At 40.5% G+C, this 26341-nt stretch overlaps 1 protein-coding gene and 1 long non-coding RNA gene across 4 annotated transcripts in view; one reads left to right on the plus strand and one right to left on the minus strand.

The window, feature by feature from the left end:
* Nucleotides 1-13037, minus strand: part of rbfox1 (RNA binding fox-1 homolog 1) — a 165987-nt gene extending 152950 nt beyond the window's left edge. For all 3 annotated transcript variants that reach the window (XM_062408899.1, XM_062408898.1, XM_062408896.1), the window contains exon 1: nt 12646-13037. In XM_062408899.1, the coding sequence (XP_062264883.1) occupies nt 12646-12741 (96 nt within the window). In that variant the 5' untranslated portion in view covers nt 12742-13037. The remainder of the gene's footprint in view (nt 1-12645) is intronic.
* The window catches only part of LOC133971512 (uncharacterized), a 273667-nt gene that overhangs the window by 117317 nt on the left and 130009 nt on the right, over nt 1-26341 (plus strand). The window lies entirely within an intron of this gene.

Consider the following 26341-nt stretch of genomic DNA (forward strand, 5'->3'; position numbering starts at 1 on the left):
TATTCATAATATAAGGGACACAACTGCTGTATTGTAAATATTGTTGATGGGGGCTGGAATGGGAACAAGCTGTGTACTCCTAATGACATCAGCTTTTCTCCCTTTCTCACCGAAGAGTGCTTTACTTTGTCATTAGCTTCAACAATAAAGGTCTTCAACATAGATTAAAACCCCAGGTCTCCTGTACAACACAGCCTCAAATAAGGTAACACTACCAACTAGGGCTACGTTGTATCACTGGCGGGCCTGAGCACCCGCACGTTGAAGCCTGTTGCGGTCGTTGGAGAGAGCGATCGATGACCAAATGCACGTCTCCGCGTTGCATGCGTTTTGCGCACTGGATAAACACTTCACTTCCTGCGTCCGTCAAATGTTGTCGATCCTTGTCTGCTATTTGCTCATTACGGTCCACACTATCAATTGCGCCATCACTATTATTACACACAGAAATATACATCTGTTCAAGTCGGCGCTGTGATGTAGTGTGAGCAATTTTTTGTCAATTGGACAATATTACCACAACTTAATTGTCACACCGATCAGTAGGTGGCGCTACGACCCTGAACTAATATTCATATATGGAGCTGTACAGATCAGGATTGTGATCATAGGTCAGTAGTTTGGAGCCGGTTAGATAATGCAGAGTTGATTAACAAAGGACTTCCAGTTTCATGGCAAATCAGTAGGTGGCCCTATGACACTGAAGAAATATTAACACATAAAGCTGTTCAGGCTTGGACTCTAATCATGTGACAAGTTTAGTAGTGAAAGGACAATGCACTTTGAAGTTAATCTGATGAAAGCCCTGGGACAAGTACATCAAGATAAAAAATTTGGAATATGGCAAAAATGGCCACTAAATCCAAAATGGCGGGCTTCCTGTTTGGTCTAGCACAGTGGTTGCCAAACTTTTTACAGCCCCCTACCCCTTCAGACATTCAATCTCCAGCTACGTACCCCCCCCCCCCCTGGCGCACATATACAGCCTATATCACTTGAAACTGTGTGAAATTGTCAGGGATTTCAGGACTTGGATGGAAGTCTAGATCAAACAGAGTTTATTAGCAAAACAACAAGGTAAAGGGAAATTAAAAACAAACAAGGAGGTCAAACTAACTCACTCAGGGGTTGAACTTGAATTACTATTTAACTCAAACAAGGAAAACCAGATGAAAACCAAGATACTCAGCGTCAAATGCCGGAAGAACACAAACTAACAAAGTTTAACTAAGGACATAAATAAACAATACAGTGTGAAGAAGTGTGCGCGTTGAATTTGAAAAGGGGGGCGTGGTCGGAGCAGAGTTCAACCAGAAATAATCACCAAGGCACAGGTTAATGAGACGGGTGTGCTTGAGAGGATGCACATAATTCTGCAATGTGTGGCTGAACTTAAGCTTAAATCTACACACAGTCTATGCCTGTATTTAGTTTTCATGCTCGTCAGAGCTGAGAACCCACTCTCACATAAATATGTGGTGGCAAATGGCATCAAAGTCTTGACAGCATGTTTTGCCACTGCAGGGTACTCTGTGCACAGTCCTATCCAGAAATCTGAGGTCATGGACATCATCACTCATGGGAGAGAAAGAGAGCTGTCAGACAGCCTAAAGCCTTACCTGGTGAGGAGGAACAAGCTCACAGTGCAGGCTGGATGCTTGTTATGGGGTTTTCGAGTCAACATTCCGCCGCCACTGAGAAAGCAGGTGCTGGAGGAACTCCATTCAGGGCACTGTGGCAATGAAGGAGATGGCGAGTAGCTACTTTTGGTGGCAAGGCTTAGATGCAGCTATCGAAGACAGGGTCAGGTCATGTTCTGCATGTCAAAAGATTAGAAACATGCTTCAGCTAGCGCCACTACACCCATGGGACTTCCCAGAGGAGCCTTGGCAGAGAATTCACATAGATTTTGCAGGTCCACTGGAGGATCATATGTTCTTAGTCGTAGTTGACGCACAAAGCAAATGGCCAGAGGTCGCCATAATGAAGAGCACTTCATCAGGGAGAACCATCGATCAGCTACGGTCCATCTTCAGTCGCTTTGGATTACCTATGCAACTCGTTAGCGATAACGGCCCCCAACCGGTATCTGAAGAGTTCCAGTCATTTATGGAAGCAAACGGAATTCAGCACATCAAGTCAGCTCCCTATCATCCCGCCACAAATGGCCTAACGGAAAGATTTGTGCAGACGATGAAGCAAGCGATGAAGCAAGCAAGGAAACGGAACGCTCAACAAGCGCCTAAACGCCTTCCTGTTGACCTACAGAAACACCCCCCCATGCTACAACCAAAGTGGCCCCCGCGTCAGCCATGATGAAAAGACAGCTTCGCACACGACTTGACCTTCTGAGACCACTGAAGACTAAGCAGGTCGTACAGACACAACAGAGAGCCCAGGTGGAGAGACGGAGCAAAGCGAAAGACAGAAGCTTCAGAGCTGGTGAGAGAGTTCTTGCTCGGAACTACTGCAAAGGTCCAAAGTGGATACAAGCAACAGTTGTCGCACAAACAGGCCCTGTGTCCTACACAGTTTTAACACCAGATAACATCATCTAGAGGAGACACGTGGATCAACTGTTGTCAGGAACCAACCTCAGTGATGACTCAGGTCAAATGGGAAACCCGGAAAAGCTACTGGAGCCATTCCATGGTTTTGAGCCATCATCTGAACATCCACTGCAGCCACCTGAAAAAGGGGAAAGTGTTCCCTACTCACCTGAACCAGTGGGTGTGCCTACTCAGGGTACTGATGCACCCCAGTCTGGGCATACACCATCACCACTCAGACTCAGAGACAGTGGGACTGTAGACTTACCCGTACGTTGTCTTTACCCCACAAGAGAACGACGACCCCCTGACAGATTGAACATGTAGTCTAGAGACTAACCTCCAACAGTGGGGAAGAATACACCCCAGGGTTAAGTCTGGGAAATGAGGCAGTCTACCCTCTTTCCCTAGTTCAGGAAATGTTATTATATTAATTTATATATTGAGTGTTATTTTGTAAACATTGTTAAAGTAAAAAGGGACTGTTATATTAAAAAGAGTTTCTTTTTACTTATGGGGAATTAAAAGTAAAGGGGGAGGAATGTTGTGTATTGATATCCAGTTTGTTCCCTCGGGGCATCCGTAATGCCCCACTGTTTACCTGCATTGCATGCTGGTTATTTTCTGTCCTGTGAAACTCACAGTAAAGTATGCACGTCTTTTCCATCACGGTCTCCTGTCTCATCTCTACTTAAGTTGTATCGGTATAGAGTGTACTATACAACAAAACGTCCTACTTAATTGACCCTTCGTGAATGTACCGGACATATACCAGGAGCTGTGCCAGGCCGGCTACGTCTGTTGATTCATCCAGCTGTAGTGCATAAAATTCACTGGCTCGTGTGTGAAGTAGTAGTTGTTTTAAAACATCCTCTGCCATGTCACTGATACGCCGTGAAACAGTGTTGTTTGATGAAGGCATTGTCTGTATAGTTTTTTTGCCTTTTCCCCCAGCATTGCCCCAGCCATATCCACGGCAGCAGGGACAATTAAGTCCTCCACAATAGTGTGGGGCTTGCCAGTCTTAGCCACTCAGTAGCTCACCATATAGGACGCTTCTAACCACTTCCTTGTAATGCTATCTGTTACCTTTATACAGGTTTTACTGGTCGAAAGTCCTCTTAATGTCTGCGCAAAAGTGAAGGTTTCATTGAGTTGTGAGATAGAACTTTTGCACATATAACACACTGTGGCCGAGTAGATGAACCATCCTCGATTTTAGGCCTACTGGTAGAAGCCGACGGTGTCTCTCTGGATGGGGGATTAACTCTTTTCAACCACTTGTCCATGTTCGTGCAGAAATCGGAACGAGCTCCCTCCCCTCCACAGGGCATCAGCAAGTGAAATTCTGAAGTTGTTCCAATGTTTTGACTAGGGATGGGCATTCAATTAAAATTATTTAATAGATTGGCGGAAGAATTAACGATCGATTTTTTATTAATCGTAATAGTTTTATATTAAAATTCACTATTTATAGGCTATATTAAAATGCAGCGAAAAAAGAAAAAAACAGCGTGTTTCCTCATTGAGATATTTATTACAAGATGAACAACTAAGGTAAACAGGATACTTTCAATGGTTACACTTGAAAATATGCGCTGCTGTTCTCTTAAGCCCCGCTGAAAGAGCAGCTAGCAACTGAGAGCTAGCTGGATTTGACGGTTCTCGACCTCTCAGTTGGGTGGTTGTCACGCCCTCACTCCCGGAACCCCTCACCAAGAGCCGGCTCTGTCCGGGTCCGAACGGGCTAGCTTTGGAGATAGCCTCCAAGCCTCCGGAGCTCGGCTTCATGTCCGCACAAGGTCCCTCAGTCCACGTGGAAGGGAACCCGGACAGAGCCGGGTCTGGATGAGGGGTTCCGGGAGTGAGGACGTGACAAGAACCGGACTGAGAGGTCGAGAACCTTCAAATCCAGCTTGCTCTCAGCGGCTAGCGGCTCTCTCAGCGGGCTTGAATATAGCTCCGGGCTGCTTCCTCGAGTTGCTAACATCCTCACTGTGCTGCGTTCCAGGCAACTCGGATATTCCGACCTCATACATGAAGAAGAATAGTGGACTTCCCCGGGCGCTCATGGAGACGTATAGCATTGCAGTGTTGGCAGTGAACGCAACAGAATTATGTCGATGACATGGCAGCGTAATTATTTAGCTGAATATGGGTATACATGAGTATTTTTGTCAATGCGACTTGGATATTCAGACTATTTAATATTGCATGATTATTTATAGCTCAGTTTGAAAATGTAATGGGCATTTTCACTTTGAAAACGCAAATAAAATGTTCTCCCCGCATACCCCCCTGAACCACTTTGCGTACCCCTGGGGGTACATGTACCCCAGTTTTGGAACCCAGGGTCTAGCATATCTATCCAAGGCACTTATTTGTTTGTTATGAAAAGACACATGCCCCAATAGATTTTTGTACATGTCGGCCAATAGTAGTGCCGGGGCTGCCCGTTAGGGGGCGCTAGTCAGTTTTTCTGTCATGCCCATTCCTTAAAACCATATATCTTCGGGGGGGAAATGTTGTTTCACACATGTAGTTTGAGTGAGATAGAACCATGAACACTGAAGTTACAGCAATTTCATTTTTCACGGCGAGTTGATGCTCGGCGTGCGGCATGCCTCAACGTTTTCTTTTGGGGGGGAGGTCCTCGTCCGCGCCGCCTCACGGCATCGCTGGTGCGGGGGCTTTCTTTCTCGTGGGCCGCGGGGAGGTGTCCGTTGCCGGTGCGGAAGGCGGTGCCCGGGTACAGCGCCCGCTGGGCGAACCCTCCGTTCGCGCGGGGGGCCCCCTCCGGCGGTTTCTAATAAAGTGAGTGTTGGCAAAACCGGTTGCCATTTTTATGTTGAGGCGGCGGGGGTGTTGTCGGCAGATGCTGAATGTTACTAATAAGGTAACTTGTAATCTAACAGTTACATTTCAAATCAAGTCATCTGTAAAGTAAATAAATTACTTTTAAAATCAAGTAATCTGTAAAGTAACTTAGTTAATTTTAAGTAACTGTGGCAACACTGGTCACGATACACCTGTGCCCCGTTTTGGTGAAGATCGGTCAAGGGGAAACCTAGGGGCTGGTTCCAGGGGGCGCTGTTGAGCCATTTTGCCACACCCATTTCAGATTTCTCCAGAATACGTACATTTTTACCACTTCCTAATTTGCTGCAAAGTTTGGAAAGAAGTTCAGCATGTTGAAGCCCTCAAAAAGCCAATTCACTTTGATTATAATAATCATAATAATAACAATCCTTACAATTTCTATAGGGCCTCTCACCATTCGGTGCTCGGGCCCTAATTAAAAGGGACATACAGACTTGATCATTCAAATCATATATCAGACATACATCATTCAAGTTCTGCTGTGATTGTTTGTGGTGTTCCTACTTTCGAGGATTCTGATTTATTTTGTAATTTCTATCTTTCTTCTCATTATTCTCTTTCCAAAAATAATACTTGGTTAGTAACAAAAATCGAAACTTATAAATTTGTAAATGCTTTTGTGGGTGAAGCACTGAATTGAAGGCGGAACGGGTTAATTAAACCTTTCATTTTGAACATTTACACTATTAAGCAAAATATTATAAAAGCTCAAATATAAATTAATGCTTTGGGAAATGACATGGGTTAAATGGATAGTGTAAACAAATCATTTGACTCATCACTTCATTTATAATGTGCTTAAGTCGTACATACACCAACGAATAAGACAGCAATCAATATCAACTATGTGCCACAGTCAAGATCTATATTCAGTGATGCTGGTTTGATTGGTAATATCAACAATGATTTTGTTAATTTAGAGATGCTGCTCATCAGGCAGTACCAATAACCAGTATTTTTCAGAGCAAATTTTATTTAGCTATTCAAATCTAAAAATATTCCTCATTCTCATTCTTTTCAGTGAAAGCAGAGGAGTGATATGAACAGAGTTGACGATGACTCACAACCAAACATCAGCTCTGGACTATAAAAATAGAATGTAAGATTTAAAATTAGAAAGACACACACAAAAGTGGGAATTCTTTTAGACACTGAGCTTTAAAGACATGTTAATAATCCATTTTGAATATCTTTCTTTGTTGATATATGCTAAAGTAATGCATCTGTCTTTTTTAAGGGTTTAAATTTGTTAATATTTATAATTGTGTAGTAATTAAAGTAAGTAAAACAGTATGTAATACTTTAACACAACAGAGAAATAAAAAGGAGAACATTCATTATTTCCATAAGTGTAAGCAGGAAGTTGGGCCAAGAGATATAGCCAAACATTTTGAGGAGAAAAATTATTTCTGTGGAAATGTATATTATACTTAATGTGTTGCATGGGCAGTTGTCGTACTGGAGATGTTACCAGGTCTTTTTTAGGGACTGCTTTTTATTTTTCATGCTGAAACTTCCAAAAATTCATAATTAATCATCAGAGACTGGGTGAATCAAAATTTGCATACCAAAATTATGAATGTGAAGTAAACTCTCTCTCTCACACACACACAATCCCTTAAGGCCTTCAGATGTATTCAAAATGTCTTACATGGCTCTACTATATATAGCTTCAAAGACCCAGATTCTCAATATAAGAGGCCCTTTGAGAGATAATTAATACTTGGTCTCACACACACAACTATACTCCCTCAGACACACTACTATACTCTCTCCCATGTACCATCCTAGTCTCTCAAACACACTTCCAAGAGCGATAATTCATAATTGGTCTTGACCTTTACATCATAATATCAGACATACACCACTATACTCTTACACAAACACTAATATACTCAGTTACATGCACAATCATATCTCTCTTATTTACTATCATATTGTCATACACACAAGACAGATTTTTCTTGCACTTAGACTTTATATTTAAAACAGAATAATAGCACATATAAGAGAAATGAATAGTACAATGTATGCGGAACAATATTACAGTGAATGTAAGACAGAATGATATATTTGAATAAGAATATTATGTGTGAGGGAGAATGATGGTGTTTGTGAGTGAAAAAAGTAGTGTGTGTGAGAGAGTGTATTAAAGTATATGTAAGAGACTATAGTTGTGTTTGTGAGAGAGCATACTGGCTGTGTGAGACCAAGTATTAATTATCTTTCATAGAGCCTTTCATATCTCTTTGTAGGCAAGCACACATGCATGCATAAACGTCCTTACACATACACACAACAGACTCACAAACAATGTTCTTGCATAACATGCCAACACATTTGCAAGATTTGGAGAACTCGAACATTACTATCTGAAAAGAAAGCTCTCTCTCACACACACAGACACACATGCATAGTATGGAGAGGAATAGATGAAAGAGCTGGATAAAGGAATGTGACTAATGGAGGAAAGTTGCTTAATGACAAATTGTCAGATTGCAGAAGCCATTTTCTTTGCTCGTCATTTAGTTCTTTCATCCCAGAGTGCCGTTAAAATTTTCCTCTGCTTCAGGCTTCTGGTCGGTCACAGTCTCATTTCCTCTAAGTCGCCTCCCTGCATTTTTTTCTCTCTCCCTGCTTTTCTAAACATGGCAGCAGAATACCAACAATTTGGATGTTCTCAAAAAAACACTGCGTGTTGAACAACTTTACACACTTTGACTGTAAACACAGCATAATGAAAATAAAGAGTATTCATTGTGAGAGGCAAATATGAGGTTTACAGCAGGTTTTAAGCTTTTTTTATTGATTTATACATTATGTATCAACAGGGTTTGTATTTGTATTGCGTCTGTGAGCTTAATGATGCCCTCTTCCACTTTAAAACACAATTGGAGCAATTGCAATTTCAGCAAATGCAAGTCAGCTCATTTTGTGCAGGTGTTCTCAACAGCAATGAGTGGTTGCTTCAGGTCTCACACAATATGCAACACAGTGATGGATGTGTAACAGTGTAGTGCCATCTACTGGGACTAATCACAGCTGATGATGATCTGTGGGTTGTACAATGATCAAGAGGCCAGTGTACGGCAGCAACCTACAGGCTGTAAACACTGCAGCAATCATCATGTGTCCATTCACCAGCTTCTTTTTTCAGAGAAATGTTTTTTGAATATTCATTGTCATATAAACACACATACCCTCAAAATGTTAACTTAACAAATAATACACACTCGTAGGAGAGACAAAAAAAATTGGGAATTATTACTTTTCAGTTAAGACATTATTCGCCCCAAAAATGAGTACCTGAACAAGCTCATGTTTTCTCTTGACTGAGGGATTAGTTGAAATAAGTCTGATCAGTCACTATCTTTCACCAAATGAGGAAGCATGGTGGTGATAAGTCTTTAGCTCACAGATAAAGGTTTCTTTAGGTTTTTATATTTGCAATATTATAACATTATGAAATTCGAAAAAATGCTGTATTCAATTTTTCAGAATGCAAATCAAATACTTCCTACTGCTGCAGCTTCACATCAAATGCATTTTACAACAGGAAAATGAGTTGACTTTTTGTTTAAAATACTCACAGGAAATGCACATATGTACAGTGGGGCAAAAGTATTTAGTCAGCCACCAAAAAGTATTTGGTCAATAACAAAAGTTCATCTCAATACTCTGTTATATACCCCTTGTTGGCAATGACAGAGGTCAAACGTTTTCTGTAAGTCTTCACAAGCTTTTCACACACTGTTGATGGAATTTTGGCCCATTCCTCCATGCAGATCTCACTAGAGCAGTGATATTTTGGGGCTGTCGCTGGGCAAGACAGACTTTCAACTCCCTCCACAGATTTTCTATTGGTTTGAGATCTGGAGACTGGCTAGGCCACTCCAGGACCTTGAAATGCTTCTTACGACGCAACTCCTTCGATGCCCGGGCGGTGTGTTTGGGATCATTGTCATGCTGAAAGACCCAGCCATGTTTCATCTTCAATGCCCTTGCTGATGGAAGGAAGTTTTCACTCAAAATCTCACGATACATGGCCCAATTCATTATTTCCTTAACACTGATCAGTCGTCCTGGTCCCCTTGCAGAAAAACAGCCCCAAAGCATGATGTTTCCACCCCCATGCTTCACAGTAGGTATTGTGTTCTTTGGATGCATCTCCTCCAAACACGACGAGTTGAGTTTTTACCAAAAAGTTCTATTTTGGTTTCATCTGACATTCTCCCAATCCTCTTCTGGATCATCCAAATACTCTCTAGAAAAATTCAGATGGGCCTGGACATGTACTGGCTTAAGCAGGGGGACACATCTGGCACTGCAGAGTCCCTGGTGGCATAGTGTGTTACTGATGGTAGCCTTTGTTACTTTGGTCCCAGCTCTCTGCAGGTCATTCACTAGGTCCCCCCGTGTGGTTCTAGGATTTTTTTTGTCACCGCTCTTGTGTGGAGCCCCAGATCGATGGAGATTATCAGTGGTGTTGTTTGTCTTCCATTTTCTAATAATTGCTCCCACAGTTGATTTCTTCACACCAAGCTGCTTACCTATTGCAGATTCAGTCCTCCCGGCCTGGTGCAGGTCTACAATTTGTTTCTGGTGTCCTTTGACAGCTCTTTGGTCTTGGCCATAGTGGAGTTTAAAGTGTGACTATTTGAGGTTGTGGACAGGTGTCTTTTATACTGATAACGAGTTCAAACAGGTGCCATTAATACAGGTAACGAGTGGAGGACAGAGGAGCCTCTTAAAGAAGACGTTACAGGTCTGTGAGAGCCAGAAGTCTTGCTTGTTTGTAGGTGACCAAATACTTATTTTACAGAGGAATTTACCAATTAATTCATTAAAAATCCTACAATGTAATTTCCTGGATTCCTTACCCCCATACCGTCTCTCATAGTTCAGGTGTACCTCTGATGAAAATTACAGGCATCTCTCATTTTTTTAAGTGGGATAACTTGCACAATTGGTGCTGACTAAATACTTTTTTGCCCCACTGTATACCAGTGAGCTCAGCCCTTTTGTTCATCAAAAACGTGTGTAAAAAACAACACTGGTCACCTTGGTCATCTCACAGTGGATGAGTTGAAATATGTAAAGCAGTAATGGAAAGAGCAGCTCAGGAGCAGACACAGATGGTGTTCACACTAATGTCTTTCCTAAAAGATCTGATCACAAGTGGACAACGCAAAGTACATATGTGAATGCATCCTCATGCATCCTCAATGCATCTTGACATCCGATCATTCAGACCACATTTGCAGATGGTATTGACATCCTTTGACCCGCTACAGTTTCACAATGAAATGAAAGTATCAACACTACAACTAGGTAAAATATTCCATAGAGCGGGACTGAGTGCATTGGTTCACATAGCACCTTATGAGACCTCTCTCTCTCTCTCTCTCTGAGTCTTAATACCACAACACACACAATAACAATATACATACTGTATATCTGTATAGTCAGACTGGGTAAAACCATAATTGGGTCTTTGCAAATAAAAGGACGATTATGTATATTTGTATACAGAGAAGTACGAGCTGATCATATGTGTTTTGAGGAGACAAATTTAGGATCCATTTTAATGTCAGGTGTGAACAGATGGACTGTGATCAGATCTCTTAGGACACATGTTAATACTAGGTTTGAACAGCTCAAGTGAGCTGTTATATGAAGAGCTATCATACACCTCCAACTTCTCAACCAGGTATTCAGCTCCCTTTAAAGTGTCCTGCTACTTGCATACTAATGAGGTGGGCAGCATAAAATCACTTCACAACTACTCACAGATCTATGGGAAATGGAAAACTAATGTTTTAGTATTAAAACACTTCATTTTCTGCTACATTTACATCTGATGTACACTCTACTCTGGAGTTTTCAAGTCCCTAAAACAGACACTGTACCTTCCTGGTTCTAATCACTCTTAACTTAACAACCAGTGATGACTTCAAACTGTCAATAACAGTTCCACCTTGTAATCAGTACAAGTAAAATCCGTGCCTTTACTTTTCAACTTGGCTGCTTTATCATTCTTGTTTATTTCTGAAATGCTCATATAGACGTAAATTTGCATTTTAAAATAAAACAATTTAAAACAGTTAAGTATTTGTATAAACCATTTAACTTGATGACCATTTAAAGTGCTTTACAGTAGCGTTTCACTCATTCACTCACACACCTATGCATATCATGGTTAAATTAAAATGTACCATGTTTAAGACTACTCAAATTTAAATTAATTAAATGATATAAACATAAAATGGCTAAAGTACATTTGTGTTTATGTGACAGTGTTTTGTTTCATTTCTGAAATATAAAACCTCCGTAAAAAGAAAAAACTGTAAATTCTAATTGGTAATGTTGTAGAACTAAGACTTGTAACAATAATTAGCAAACTGACTTCTGTCCATTCAGCAGTAATGCAATTAAGCGCTGATCGAAAATCATCAATAAGCAAGAATGACAATACCACATAGATTACATTTTCAAACATGAAAATTAAATATTTAAAAATTTATTTTTCTAATATTTGCAGCCACAGATTTCTAAATTTGATCATTTAGGTTACTTAATGATTCAGCAGAATATGAATCTTTAATAAATAAACAAAACCGTCCACCAGATACACTGTCAAAGACTGAATCAATCTATTTGAGTTGCAAACAATGAAGGAAAATAAGTCTATGTTCAATCTAATCTAATCTATTCAATAAGGTTATTCTGTAATCAAACAATTAATATGTAATCCTTTACTTAAAGTCAATCAAAGATGTTGTTTTTAAAATATTCACACAGCATTATTAATTTACAATGAACTGTGGGTCCTACACATTACATCCCAGCATCTGACAAAATTAAAAATAACTTTGATAAATATGTAAACATTATAAAAGTGAACTAAACTTAATGCTGTTTCATAGGTTTACAACAATTGGGTTGTCGTGATTCATGGCGTTCCAACTAACTGATGTAAACAGCGTTGACGTAAACCTCCTCATTACAGAGAGCCCCGGTATCAAATGTGCACAGGACCGATGCTTCTCCGACTGGCACAAACTGTCGCTACGCATTTGCAGACGCATTGACAGATGCTGCATACACACTGTGTCTCTCTCATTTCACCCTGCAGGAGCGAGCATGTCCATGTAATTATATGTATACAAGAGGTGTTTTCGTGCACACGATAGCAGACACACACTCACTCACTCACCTGCTGTAAATACATGAAGGTGAGGGCGGCGCAGGACAGCTGGGGACAGGCGTCCACGTTGGGTAACGCTACGCATGTTCCTCCAGGATGCTGCATGTTCCTTCCTCTGGCTGACAACACAAACCCCCTCAACCCCGACAATACTCAACCGTTGTGTGAGGCACAGACTGGAGCAGGAGAGAGGGGGAGGAGAAATGGAGAAAGAAGGATGCAAAGAAAGAAATCGAAATAAGGAGAGTGACCAGAAATAGAGCTTCAAAGGAAGCATCAGCCGGTCCCGTACGATTGAGACGCGAGTGTTTTCTGCTCGCAAGAAGGTGGGACGAGAGCGAGAAAGAGAGAGAGAGAGAACTACTGCAGTGTGTGTGTGTGTGTGTGTGAGAGAGAGAGTGTGTGTGGGTGTGTGCGTGTGGGTGTGTGTGTGCGCGCGTTTGTGGAGGAAAGCCAGCCGTCAGTATGACTGCGATCACTGGAGCGTGAGGGAGGTAGAAAATTGTCTCTGTATGTGTGTCAGAGAGTCCAGCTATGTGTGTGTATTTGGTTTCCTGCAAAAATGCTGATTGATCTCACTCTCTCTCTCTCTCTTTCATTTTTTTTCACTGGTGTTTTGCAGGTTCTGAATGGAGGCACATCAACATCATGAGTTACGCATGGGCCTGGTGTGCTCGATAACATCTATAGCTCTCCCTCACTCTGCAGTCTTCCTATCACTGAGGGAGCTTCTCTCTCCCCTGCTAGAACACATGGCAGCTTATTATTTGGTCAAATTATATTCCAGATATATAACTTTTTGGAGGCTCTGACCTTTGTGTAGTTTAGCTGATTCTGCTTGATAGTCAATGGCTTGATGGGCAGATCTTTTTTAAGCAGTGGGTGTTTTCTGGCTAAAGTTGCATGCTCTTGGTCATGTGTGGGACACATCAGACTTGAATGATGCTAGCATTAATACTGGTTTGTTTAACTTTTGAACAGTGTGGCAGATGTTAATGTTGGAAGTTGAAGTTTAAAGACTTAACTGGATGGGCGCAGGTCGAGGATGCAGTATAAACAGTAATGAGTTGTTTGAGGCCAAAAGTTAAGGTTAGGGTGAAGACAGACACACACGAGTCATAAATTGAACACCTGCTAACTCTACACATTTTAATTATTGTAACTTTTAATTGTTCACCTTTGCTTCATTTAGTATTTGCTGATCTACGACTGATCTATATGCAATTAGCATTGCATCTATTGTGGCCGCTCTGACTGTTCATCAAACTAACCCTAACCTCTTGGGTGCTAGAATGAACCACATCAGAATACTCTCACAAAACATGGTAATATAGGAATATAGAGTAGGCGATTTGTAGGGGGAATGAGGGGGAGATCCCTTTAATAAGCTGCAAATTCTGCCATCTCCTCTCCCCCTGCCCCACCTCCAAATTCAGAAAAAATGCTTCATGTGCAGATAAAGAATTTGTGTGTGAATATGTCCGTCTTTCACCGGGTCGGACTCATAACGGTATTGACAGGAGTCACAGTGATAATCTCTGTCATTGCAACAGCATTCATAGAATGACTTCCTTCTATTTGTCAACAAAGTAAAAGCACAACATTTGTTTTGTTGCAGCGATACTCTACATCAGGCTGAATGACAGCAATTTTTTTGCTAATTTGTGAACTTGGGTCTTAATATTATGTAAATTGCTTAAGATACTTTCTGAAATAGAAGACATGCAGTCTATACAAAAAAATAACACAGATTATGTAAATTGTTCAAACCTATTTATAAACCACAGTGATTAAGAAAATTCTGATTAATTTTATGAAAACTATTGACAATGTCATTTTCAATGTAGATAAAAAGAAGATTGAATGCAAAGTTTTCTTACATTACCTACTTTACTGAACATCAACATACAAAATTATATTGTTTTTTGAGGCCTCATTAATGAGGAATAATCCTCAAGTAGCTCCAGAGCAGTAACACAGGCTAAGAAAACAGCCCATTCTAAACAAGCATGCTAATAACAGGAACTGATCTAGTTCTGTTAATGCTGTAAAGTTAATTTTGTAAAGTTGGAACCAAATGTCATCAAAAAGAACAGGAGATTGGTGCTCGTCGCCCTGCCTCATAAACACACTTATCGTCCGTCACAGTCTAAATGAGCATCAGCAGCACTGGGAGTATTTAGCATAAACTTGTCAGATATCCCTTTATAGTGCACATTCTGTACCCTACTGCAGGGACACACCACCCCCAACCAATCAGCTCCAAAAGTTAATTATCTGGAGATACACACACAGGGGTGAAGACTATTCTGTGCTGCACGCATGGCAATGAAGCATGAATTAGAACTGTTCAAAATCAATTCTTGTTTAAAAAGCATGGTATAGACAGCAGTGATCTATAAACATCTCAGTAGGGGAGAGCGGGGTAATGTGGGACATCGGGTGATGTGAAACACCCCCTGTATCTAGGCAACAGTGTCTCACTTTACCCCACCATGAAGTGGTTAAGTTTAGTCTTAAATATATTTTAGTGTTATATTACATTATATATGTTTTATTTTTAATGTGATAAACATTGTAGAAAAGCCATCATGCCAAGAAACTACACCTGGAAGACAACCTGGGGCCAACACCCCTCGCAGAGATGGAGAGTGCAGCCGCTGAGGTCATGCAAGGAAAGAAGTCCTTAAGAAAAGCTGGAAGGGATAGAAATATTGATAAGACAACCCTCAAAAGATTCATAAAGAAAAATGAGAAATGGAAAATAAAATCAGTAGCATGGGGTGCAGTAGCTTAGGTAAAGAGAATATTCACAGATGAGATGGAGGAGGAGCTTGCCAAACACTTGAAACAACTAGCTGACCAGTTCCATGGCCTTGCTCAAGTTAAGTGCCGTGAACTGGCATTTGAATACGCAGAGAAAAAACAATATCCCTGTCCCTGCCAAAAGAAACAATGTGCAGGTAAGCTAGGGTGTGCAAGAGATCACATGTATCATCATAATCATAAATGTGCTTAATTGACCAATCCCCATGATCATGTTACTAGTCCGATATTAGTGGTTGTCAATCTAGCTGTCGGGATTTTTACTATTACATGTGTTGTTATGGTAGTTTTAAAGTGGAAAAAGTAAGTGGACCACTTTACCCCGTAGCTGGGGTAAAGTGGGACACAAGACCACTTTTTTAAAACAATCATATTTTCACTGCCCTTTGTCCTGAAGACATTCTGATCATTCCCATTGCTAGAAAACATCCTGAATTAATGGGAAATGTGTCAATTTTACTGATATATCCATTTAGCTCGCCTAGAGGGGAGCAAATGTAAAAAATGTCCCAAATTACCCCGCTCTCCCCTACAATGAAAAGATCTGAAATTAACTTACCGACTATCTAAGGCTGTTCTCTCTCTAGATACCTGGATAAAATGAAATGTTGGAAAATGGAATACTCTTTTTGAATCTGTCATTGGTACACAGTTTAAAGTTGCAGCATAGGGAAACACATCATGGGCAAGTGAACAATGTAAAAAAAACAGATTTTAAGTGGAGAGGTCCTTGTTGCAGAGGTATTGCAATGAGCTTAATCAGGATGGGAAGATAGGCAGCTGTAGTTGCTTGCTATTAGAGAGGTTGTGAAAGATAGCAATGTTGTTTAATCAGAATAATAATCCCCATTGAACTTTGGGATACAGTGGTCGGGCCAATAACTCCCCTCCGTGTTCAGATGGCACAACTTGAAACCCCTCAGAATGTCATTGATTATGTCAGTGAGTTTTGGCAGTTGTCCGTAGCTGTGGCCACAAACAAAAAATAAAGCATCCTTACAAGTTTAGTTCGGGTTTTTGAGGGCACAGCAGCATTTCCCCTCGTTCCACCATTTCAGGTGATATCGTGAAATAGCGTGGAAGCATGGGAGTTTTGTATCCACTGCTAATGCCATCGTCGCAATCAGCCTCTCAATTATGATTACTTCAGTGTTAATAATTTATGATTTTATCTGCAGCTAAATTATCAGCGGAGGTCGCTTCTCTTAAGCGATTGGACCTATGTGATTAAAACCAGTGAGGTAGTGAATAGGGCAGTTTCACATTTAAAAATCTGTTCAGTATATACAAGGGCTGTGAGCCCAGTTGTCATAAATGTTGGTTTCTCTAAGTGGAAAGTGGAAATTCTGCAGAACGTAGGCAAGTCTTTTGGAATAATAAGGGGGACTATAGTGTTGCCCGTCTATAGTGTTGCCCGAAAAAACTCTTCAAGTATTATAAAATAATTATAGTATTATAGTCCTTGCCAAAGATGACTGACAGCTTGCACACTAAAGAGGGACTGTTGTTGGGTCAAGCCTGTAAATTGACAGTGCACCTTGACATTTTAAAAGACTATGAGTAATTTTAATACAGAGGTTAAAAAAGCCACAGAACGATATTTTTCTGACCTTATTGAAAAGAACAGACGCAACTCCAGGACTTTGTTTAATGTTATTAACCGTGCCACAGAGACTCCTCCAAATGTCAACATGGACTCGTCCCCCGGGAAATGACTAGAATTTGTAATCTTCACCAACAACATCTCCAGCATTCCCTCTCTTGCACAGGAAACAATTTGTAGTGCTTTGTCAGAATATCTATAGAAACCCATGGAAGCGATTAATACAATAAAGCCCTCACCTTGTCATCTAGACATCAATCATGTAAGATTTCTGAGAGAAGTATTTAGATCTGTTAGCCACCATCCCCCACCTGATTACCATCTTACTATTGACTGTCTCTGACTCACTTATTTACAGAATGCAAGCTTGATACACAAAACTGAGAATTTAGGAATGATCTGCTGATGCTTTCAATCTTTTACTGTAGCCATTGGCAAATCATGTTGCCTTGATGATCTGGGTAGTAGATCAGAGGTCTGTCTCTGGACCTATCTTGTTCTCTAGTTACCCCCAGGACATGACATTTACTTACATAGTGTGAGCTTCAATCTATGCAGATGGCATAGAATTATATTTCTCATCAACCCCAATTACTTTTATCAATTGAATACACTCTGATTACTTCCTTTACCTCAAGTGCTGGATACTCCAGAATTACGTTCAGTTAAATATTAATAAGACTGAGATAATGTTTGCATGATACAGCATTGCAAAAACTTTAAAACACATTTTATTAATTGCGAAACCAATACATTTCTATAGAATAACGAAACCTAGTGTTTCTGCATGATTAGACTAGATGTTATTATGTTACTGTTTATGGTGTGACTATGTTGGTCTGACTACAAAAATGAAAAGAATTAATCAAATAAAGGCAGTTGAACATTTTCTGCATTTAAAGGGGACATATTATGAAAATTCCAATTTTGTAGTGCTTCTACACATTCATTGGGTGTCTGGCATGTCTACCTTCCCAAAAACTCTGGAAAAAAACAAGTCCTGCGATTTGTTGTGGTCCTCTATTTCAGAAACTATGTGCTAGAGTGCGTCCAATGGAATTACGACCGAAATAGACGTCATAGTCGCAACATGCCACGCCCATAGCTCTATGCACTCCCCCACTACCACTCGACCCACCCATAGATAGACCCACCCACTTTTTAGAAAGTCTATCGGTGTCCAGCAGCCATTTCATTCTTGCAAGCCTTGGGAACACTTGGATAAGCTAACTAGCAGCATGAATCGAATTCGACAACCGAGATGCTCAGTGGTCAGCTGCACAAATCAGCACAAATGTCTTCATGTGACTCCAGCTTCAGAAGACACAAGATTGAGATGGATTGAGTTTATATATGATGGCAACATTCCTGCAAGAGTTGGCAAATATCTGTATCGGGCTGTTTTATCAACCTGGGCCAATATAACGCCGGAATCTTGAAAAGGTTGTTATTGAAAGATGGGTCGTGCCATCTTTCCATCGCAATACTGAAGACGAGGGAAATGTAAGTATTTTTTTTTAATAATTCTGGTATTTGCTTCTTTTAGACATTTGTGTGGAGGCTAGTGACGTTAGCATGTTGTGGCGTGTGTGTGAGGGGATGGGTACAGTCCCCGGTAGCGCTCCGGCAGCTCCGGCAGCGCTCCGTTAGGTCCTGTAGCGCTACATTAGCTGCGGTAGCTCCGGTAGCTACAGCTGCTGCTACGGGGATTTAGCACTCGCTACACTTATCTGCTGTAGGAAGTCGCACTCGCGCAAGATACCAGAGGATGTTGTTGTCATAATGTGCGGGACTAGAACGACTATTCATTACCAGCCCTAGTTGGGGGAAATGTGTCCTTGTATCTTTGTATGCATGACAGTAGTACAAGTATGAATAACATTGCTGCTTTTGGTGTTTAGGCAAGCACATCTGTTCACAGTGCTAGGCTACATCACGTAGCATGCCAGACGGACCCACCACAGATGCGCACACATGGCACGCAGCTTTCTATGAAAACACTGCGACCTCACTACAAAAGTACAGGTTGGTTTACCCTCAGTTACTTCGTCATGTCATTGATTGTGTCTCCATGTTAAAGTTGTAACAGCATCTCATTTGTTGTGACTCCATGGATACTGAATGTCTGTTTTATCATAGGCACACAGAAAACTGTGCTGCACTGATGTCGGTGTTGGGACCTCAGCTGTAAGAGGCCTCGCATGGAGGAGGGAGAGGACAACCCAAGTTGTTCAAGTATGGACTTCGGAGAGCCACAGGATGCTACCTATGATCCTGATGACTCGATCACAGTCTTGACTGAGTCAGCAGATGTGACGTGAGTGACTCAATATTTAATCTAAACATTTCAATAATCAGATGGATTACCATCCTACACTTTTTTAGCTGTTGCAGCCTTTTGGTCAAATCTTTGTTGTTCTAAAAGAATGAAATCTTCCAACCCTGTTCATAAGACACCCACAAATATTGTCTATGAAAACTGCCTCCTGGAGCTGTTTGAGGTGTGTCCTGTGTGTCGGCGGGGGACAGATGTAATATATAAGAAGGGCGAGTGCACAGCAAAGCCGGTGAAAGCAGATGCAACCTTCCATGATTCTCACAGGCTCTATTTAAAATCCAAACAATGTACAAACAGTATGCGAAACATAAATAACAAATCAATTAACTGCTGTCTTTAAATGGTATTCACGATTTAAAGACCATTTATTTATCGTCTTCACGATAAATAGAATAATTACAAAATAATTATAAAAAGAAAATAATAAATACAAAAAAGGGTTAGGTTTTTTTAATCAATGTTTTTATTATACTAGGTATTTTTTGTATTTATTACCTCTGTCCCAGCCAGTACATTTAATAACTGTTTAAAAAGCTCTGTGGCATTCTTTCTAGCAATCTTTCTGACAATAAAAGTTTATAGAAACAGTTGTGTGCTTATAGTGTTTGATATGTAACATGTCAACAATTGACACATGTAAGATGAGCTGTAAGCAAAGTAATATAGAGTGAAGAGTAATTTATGTATTTTATTCCTCAGTCATATTTTTATTGCAGAAATGACTGATATCTCATGCATAAAAAAACAACTTACTGCTCTATTCCTCTTAGACATAAAGGCTCATAATCTGCCCTATAGATGTTGAATGCATTCTGTAGTGAGAACACATTCAAACACCTGTCCTACACCTCCATTAGAGGGGGGCGGGGTGAGAAGGGGGAGGGATGAGAGGGGTGAAAGGGGGTGGGGTAAGATGGGGGCGGGTTGAGAGGGGGGCGGGGCCGTCAAAACAGGTCAATCTGAGGAGGTCTGTTTTAGACAGGGTAAAAAGGTGCTGTTTTAAATGATCCTTGTGGTATTTTTACCAAATAATGTTAGACATTTCATTAAGACCCCAAGGAACCATATCAACTGTGGTGAAATGTGCATAATATGTCCCCTTTAAGTTCTGAAGAGGTCTAACCAGCTGAGAATATCTGAAACCATACTGCAACAAAAGTTTTATTATTTGATTTTTACGTAGCCTCGAAACATCGGCTGATAACTTACAAGAAAGCCTCTAAAAATGACCAGAATATCCTATTGCTTGCGTGCTCTCCTTCTAGTCCTGGAGTGGAACAGGTCTAGTAGAGCCGGCAGGTCACAGCCGATGATTTTCTCAGCTGACTGAATGATCCGCTGCAGTCTGCCCTTGTCCTTGGCAGTGGAGGCAGTGAACCAGACAGTGATAGATGAGGTGAGGATGGACTCAATGATGGCTGTATAAAAATCAACCATCACTTTCCGCGGCATGTTGAATTTTCTCAGTTGCCGCAGGAAGAACATCCTCTGCTGGGCCTTCTTGATGGTGGAGGTGATGTTCTTCGTCCACCTCAGGTCCTGTGCGATGATCGCCCCAGGAATCTGAAAGACTCCACTGTTTTAACTGGGGAGTCGCACATGTTGAGGGGGCGGTTTGGGCTGGGCTCCTCCTGAAGTCTGCTACCATCTCTACAGTTTTCAAAGCGTTCAGCTCCAGGTGGTTCTGTCTGCACCAGGAAGCCAGGCTGTTAACTTCCTCTCTGTAGGCGGCCTCTTCCCCATTGGAGATTAATCCAATAAGGGTGGTCACACTTCAGGAGTTTGACAGAGGGATGCTGGAGGTGCAGTTGTTGGTGTAGAGCAGGGGTCAGCAACCTTTTTCACAGCAAGTGCCAACGTGACATTTTTTTGTCAATTAGTGTGCCATATCAACATTATTTTTAACATTAGGTTTTATTATTGAACAACATTCATATATCAAACAGACATGACATTTTTTTCTATATATATATATATATAAATAAAACAACACTTTAAATAATCTCTCATTAGGACAATAGGTTTGTCATTAACCCCACCAACCACACTCATGAGAATAACAGATTAGCCCATAACAGATTGAACTGACACCATATAAAAACACTATGGCAACAAGTATTGCATTGGAATTGTCCAAAGTGGACAAAAGCAGATCAAACATAAATAACAGTAAAAGGGCTATACAAGAATGTGACCTCATGAAAAAATCAACAGCTGATTCAGAGAAAAAGAGGGGCACAACAGAAACATATGCAAACAAGTGTAGGGCCTGCAACAAATACAATGATGCCTATCAATCAGTGTGATCCCTGATATATTATATCAGGGATCTGATATTATGTTATATTATAACAAAGTGTTTATATTTAAACACTTTATATTCAAACACTTTATAAGAGGCCACCATGTTTTTTTTACAGTAGCTCAGACTGGACAAAATAAACATCTTTTGAGTTGCTATGACAACTGAAGCTACCATAGGTCTGTCATTAACCCCACCAACCACACTCATATTCAGAATTTCCCCACCCAATAACAGATTGCACTGACACCATTTTAAAACATTGCTTTCAGTAAATCATTAACAAGTATTGCATTGGAATTTTCCAAAGTGGAAAAAAGCAGATCAAACATAAATAACAGCACTAGGGCTATACAAGAATGTGACCTCATGAAAAAATCAACAGCTGAGTCAGAGAAAAAGAGGGGCACAACAGAAACATATGCAAACAAGTGTAGGCCCTGCAACAAATACAATAATGCCTACACTGTAAAAAGCCCAACTTCAAAATCGTTGATCTAATTTTGTTTTCGGAGTTGAGTGAGCAAATGATGTTGGGCTAACTTAAAGTTCCAAGTTTACAGATAAGTAATGCAGCTCACTGAAAATGTTAAGTTGAGGAAACTTCAAATAGTGATTAGCCATCTCTTGTTGTAACTAATGTCACTGAGCAAGAATATATATATATATATATATATACCTTAATTGAAATAGCACCTTTCAAAACCAAAGTCACAAAGTGCTCTACAAAACAAGCAAGACATGTTTATATTTATATTATTATATATTTATATATATATATAATCATATGTCCTAACACACATACACAGGTTATGTATATTTAGATATATCTGTATATATATATACAAATGATGTGTGTGTGGGAAGGGGGCGTATGTTCATATTTCTTAGTTAAAGTGTGTTTAGGAGTGCACTTGCGTGACGGGAAGTCACCACATAGTCAGTGTCTCTGCGCATGTGCATTTTCAAACACTCGCGCCGTCAGCCCGACCGGACATGTCTGTTGGCGCTCCGCCTCGCTCTCTTACCGCTCACATGAACCAGGTAAGACTCTGTGCTCCAGTTACTGCTGTAAGCTACATGTAGAAGATATCCATAGAAGCCTCCTGTGTTTGCTACCTGTTAGCTACCTCACCGTGCTAGAGTTAAGAAACTACCCACGTGTTACGTTATTGTCTTATCGAAGGAGTGTGCGCATTGTTGTGTGTTTTAAAGGTTGTACTTTCCATGTACACGCTAACATTTAGCTGCAAACTGCTGTGCTAGTTGAAGCGGTGCCACTTCCAGTCAGCCCGTGTGCATGTGACGTTCATCTACAAGTCCTTGTGATAAATCACAAAAAGCTTGTATATGATTTTATTTGAATTATTATAATGTATTGTTTTTTTTAATGAACCCCTCACCCCCTAAATGAATAATAATTTGTATGCATTTTGATCTCTTAGTCATGTAATGTGGGCAGAGAATATGATCAGAATGTCTGTCTTGACCACCGCAGCAACCATATTTGACATGTATTTGAACACTGTCCTCTCTCTTTTTTAGAATTAGTAAAGTGGAACTGGAAAAAGATCGTTCCCTGAAAATTGAAAGTTCACTCATTATTTACTCACCACTGTGCTGATGGAGGGGTGGGTGAAGTGTTTGAGTCAACAGACATTCAAATTCGACTTGAAATGTCATTTACACCATATTTTTAGACTAAAAGTCTGCTTGCAGAAGTAGCGATGCTTTCACGCACTCCATACGCCCATCGGGTGCGAGAGCTTGTGTGCAGATTTGGGTGTGGCAATAGAGGAAGATATCAGAGCACATGTAGTCGAAATAGTTTTATGGGGCTTACAGATACTTGGATGACACCATAGCAGCATTAATGAGGAACTTTAAAAAAAAAATCTGTTGTTTTGCCAGTTACTTCAATTGTAATGGATTTGCCTGCAAGACTGTTTACCCCTGAAACACCAAAGGTTTTTGGTGGATGCAAACACGTCACATATCCCTCTATCATAGTGGTGTGCAAATAAGTAATTTTTCCTTTTTCGGTGGATCTATCACTTTTAAGAACTAAAATCATTTGTCCACTATTGAGCAAGATCAATATACCTTAGAAGTTGGAAACAGCAAAGTATCTGAATTGTGAGAACACATTGAGAAAATAATGACAAACGTGGCAATTTTTTTTACTTAGACCATATAATGGGGGGGATGAAACTTTAAAGAATAAAACGATATTTATTTTTGTCTGTTTGTTTTTCTGTAGGATACAGACTCGAAGGAAATGTGGGTCAAAGGGGATGAACTCATCGTCATCTGTGACTTGACAACTGCCTTCATCCTTCTGCTTGGACTTATCTACTCTCTCAACTTGGACTACCCCATAGAATTGCAACTTGAGTCCTTTCATGATCTTTGGTACGGAGTGCTCAGGCTCTGAACAACATTTTTTTGTTGTAGCCAGCCATGAAAACACACGCACACACCCATACATTCATGTCAGTGTGTTTTAACCATCCTATCTGTATTCATTTTTTTTTCTCTGCTGGAATTGTTTCTCAAAAAAGTTAAAACATAAATGGTAGGTATGAAGTAATGATCCTTTGCTAAAAGGGATGGTTAACCGAAACAGAAAATTACGCTGTTGAATGTTGAGGTGTCTGGTCACTTCGATGACAACACAGGAGCAGTATGAAGGCATGTAATGTTAAAAAATATATAATTCTGGACTCTGGACACTTTATCCATCCCTCTATCAGCATAGTGGTGAGTAGATAATGACTGATTTTCATTTTTCTGCAAACTATCACTTTAAGTTTTAATGTGTTGTTCTGTTACATATACAGTTTGACTTTCATAGGCTTTGTTTTGATAAGAATTGTGCGATGGAACCATTAGGTTAACAGTGTCACTCAAAATGTCTGCTGTTACTATTGCAATGTGGACTATGTTGGCAGTTCATTTATTGATTTTATAATTGTTTGTACTAAATGTTTACCAATTGTTCATAATAAATAGATCATGTTTGAAGAATGATGCTGTCTTTTATTATTGAATTGTCATAACGAATGTCTAATCCTTTTGAAAGTAAAGCAAAAGAGTAAATAATTTCTTTAAGTATCCTCAACTTATGGGCAGTAAAGTTGAATTAATACAACATTTTAGGTTTAAACTACAGTTCTCTCAACTAAAGCTATGTAGTGCCATTGACTTGTGTTTTCAATTTATAAGAAGACACACATGCCAGTTTAGCATATTTAATATTTTAACTGCTTTTAACTTAGATATATGAGTAGACCTGAATAGTAATGTTAGGCTAGACCAACTTAAAATAGCACTTTGGGCAAACTTCATAGTTTAAGTTAACCCAACTAACTTTGAGTTAGTTGAGCGAACTCATAAAAGCCTTACAGCTGGTTCCTTTACTTTTAAGTTAGCTCAACTTTTCTTTTTTTACAGTGTATCAATCAGTGTGAGCCCCGACCTTTCTTTCCTTTGCTGAGCTCCATTATCTGGGGGATGTAGTTAGTGACTTTAAGTTGCACACATGCTTCGGAATGGTCCGTGGTCAAACGACTGCGGGAGGGGCTGAGCACACTCTACATGTGTGAGAATATCTGCTCACATAGATACGTTGACACGAAGACTGTCAGTAAAGCCAGGGCAACGTTCCGGAAACAGTTGAACTTCCCCGGTAAAGATGTCCAGATCACGGAATATGAAGGTTCCGTGATCTTGCGCTGCTGTGGTTTCCAGCTGTTTCTGTAGCTCTGCAAACTTCTGTAGCTCTGCAAACTTAGTCACCACTTAGTGTTGAACTCCTCAGCTCAATCAGCTACATTTCCATGCCCTGTGTATCCAACTAGTCTATCAGAGATAAATCAAATTCCTGTCCATAAAAGTTTTCAGGCTTGATCAAGAAAGAGAAAATAGGTCCATACTTCTGAAAGTCCCCAAACCGTGTTGTGAACTCCAGCCTGAGCTCGCTCATGCATTTGCATATTTCAGCGGTATCGATGCTGCGCTGCGATGACAACTCCCTTACGTGTCTGAAGTAGCGGAAAGTGGAGTTATTAACGTCACTTGCAAATATTGCTAACTTGCCGAAAAAAGCTGTCCATGTGTCGAACATGTCCAAAACAGTTTGCCCTGCACCTTGCAGCCGGAGATTGAGCTTGTTGAGATGTCCCGTAATATCCGTGAGAAACATGAGTTTAACAACCCACTTCTCGTCCTCAAACTCTGGGTAGTCCTGGCCCTTCTGAGCCAGGAAGGCCTTGATGGCATCAAAGCAGCCAACAAACTGCTCCAAAACTTCCCCGCAGCTTAGCCAGCGAATCACGGAATGGAGAGGGATGTCTCTGTACGCGCAGTCCATTTCCTCGAGCAGCGACTGGAACTGTCGGTGCGTCAGTGAGGATTGCTTAACTATAAAGTTAATACTTTTGCCACCGTAGCCATAACCTCAGTTAGATCCGATTTTGACATATTTGCACAGAGATTTTCCTGGTGTATAATGCAGTGGAGTTTCATGATCGGGTGACCGACTTTTTCTTCAATTAGTCTGACTGCTCCTCTCTGTTTCCCGACCATGGCGGGGGCGCCATCTGTTGTTATCGCAAAAATCTTGCCAATGTCAATC

The sequence above is a fragment of the Platichthys flesus genome, chromosome 16, assembly GCF_949316205.1.
Source record: "Platichthys flesus chromosome 16, fPlaFle2.1, whole genome shotgun sequence".
NCBI lineage: Eukaryota > Metazoa > Chordata > Actinopteri > Pleuronectiformes > Pleuronectidae > Platichthys > Platichthys flesus.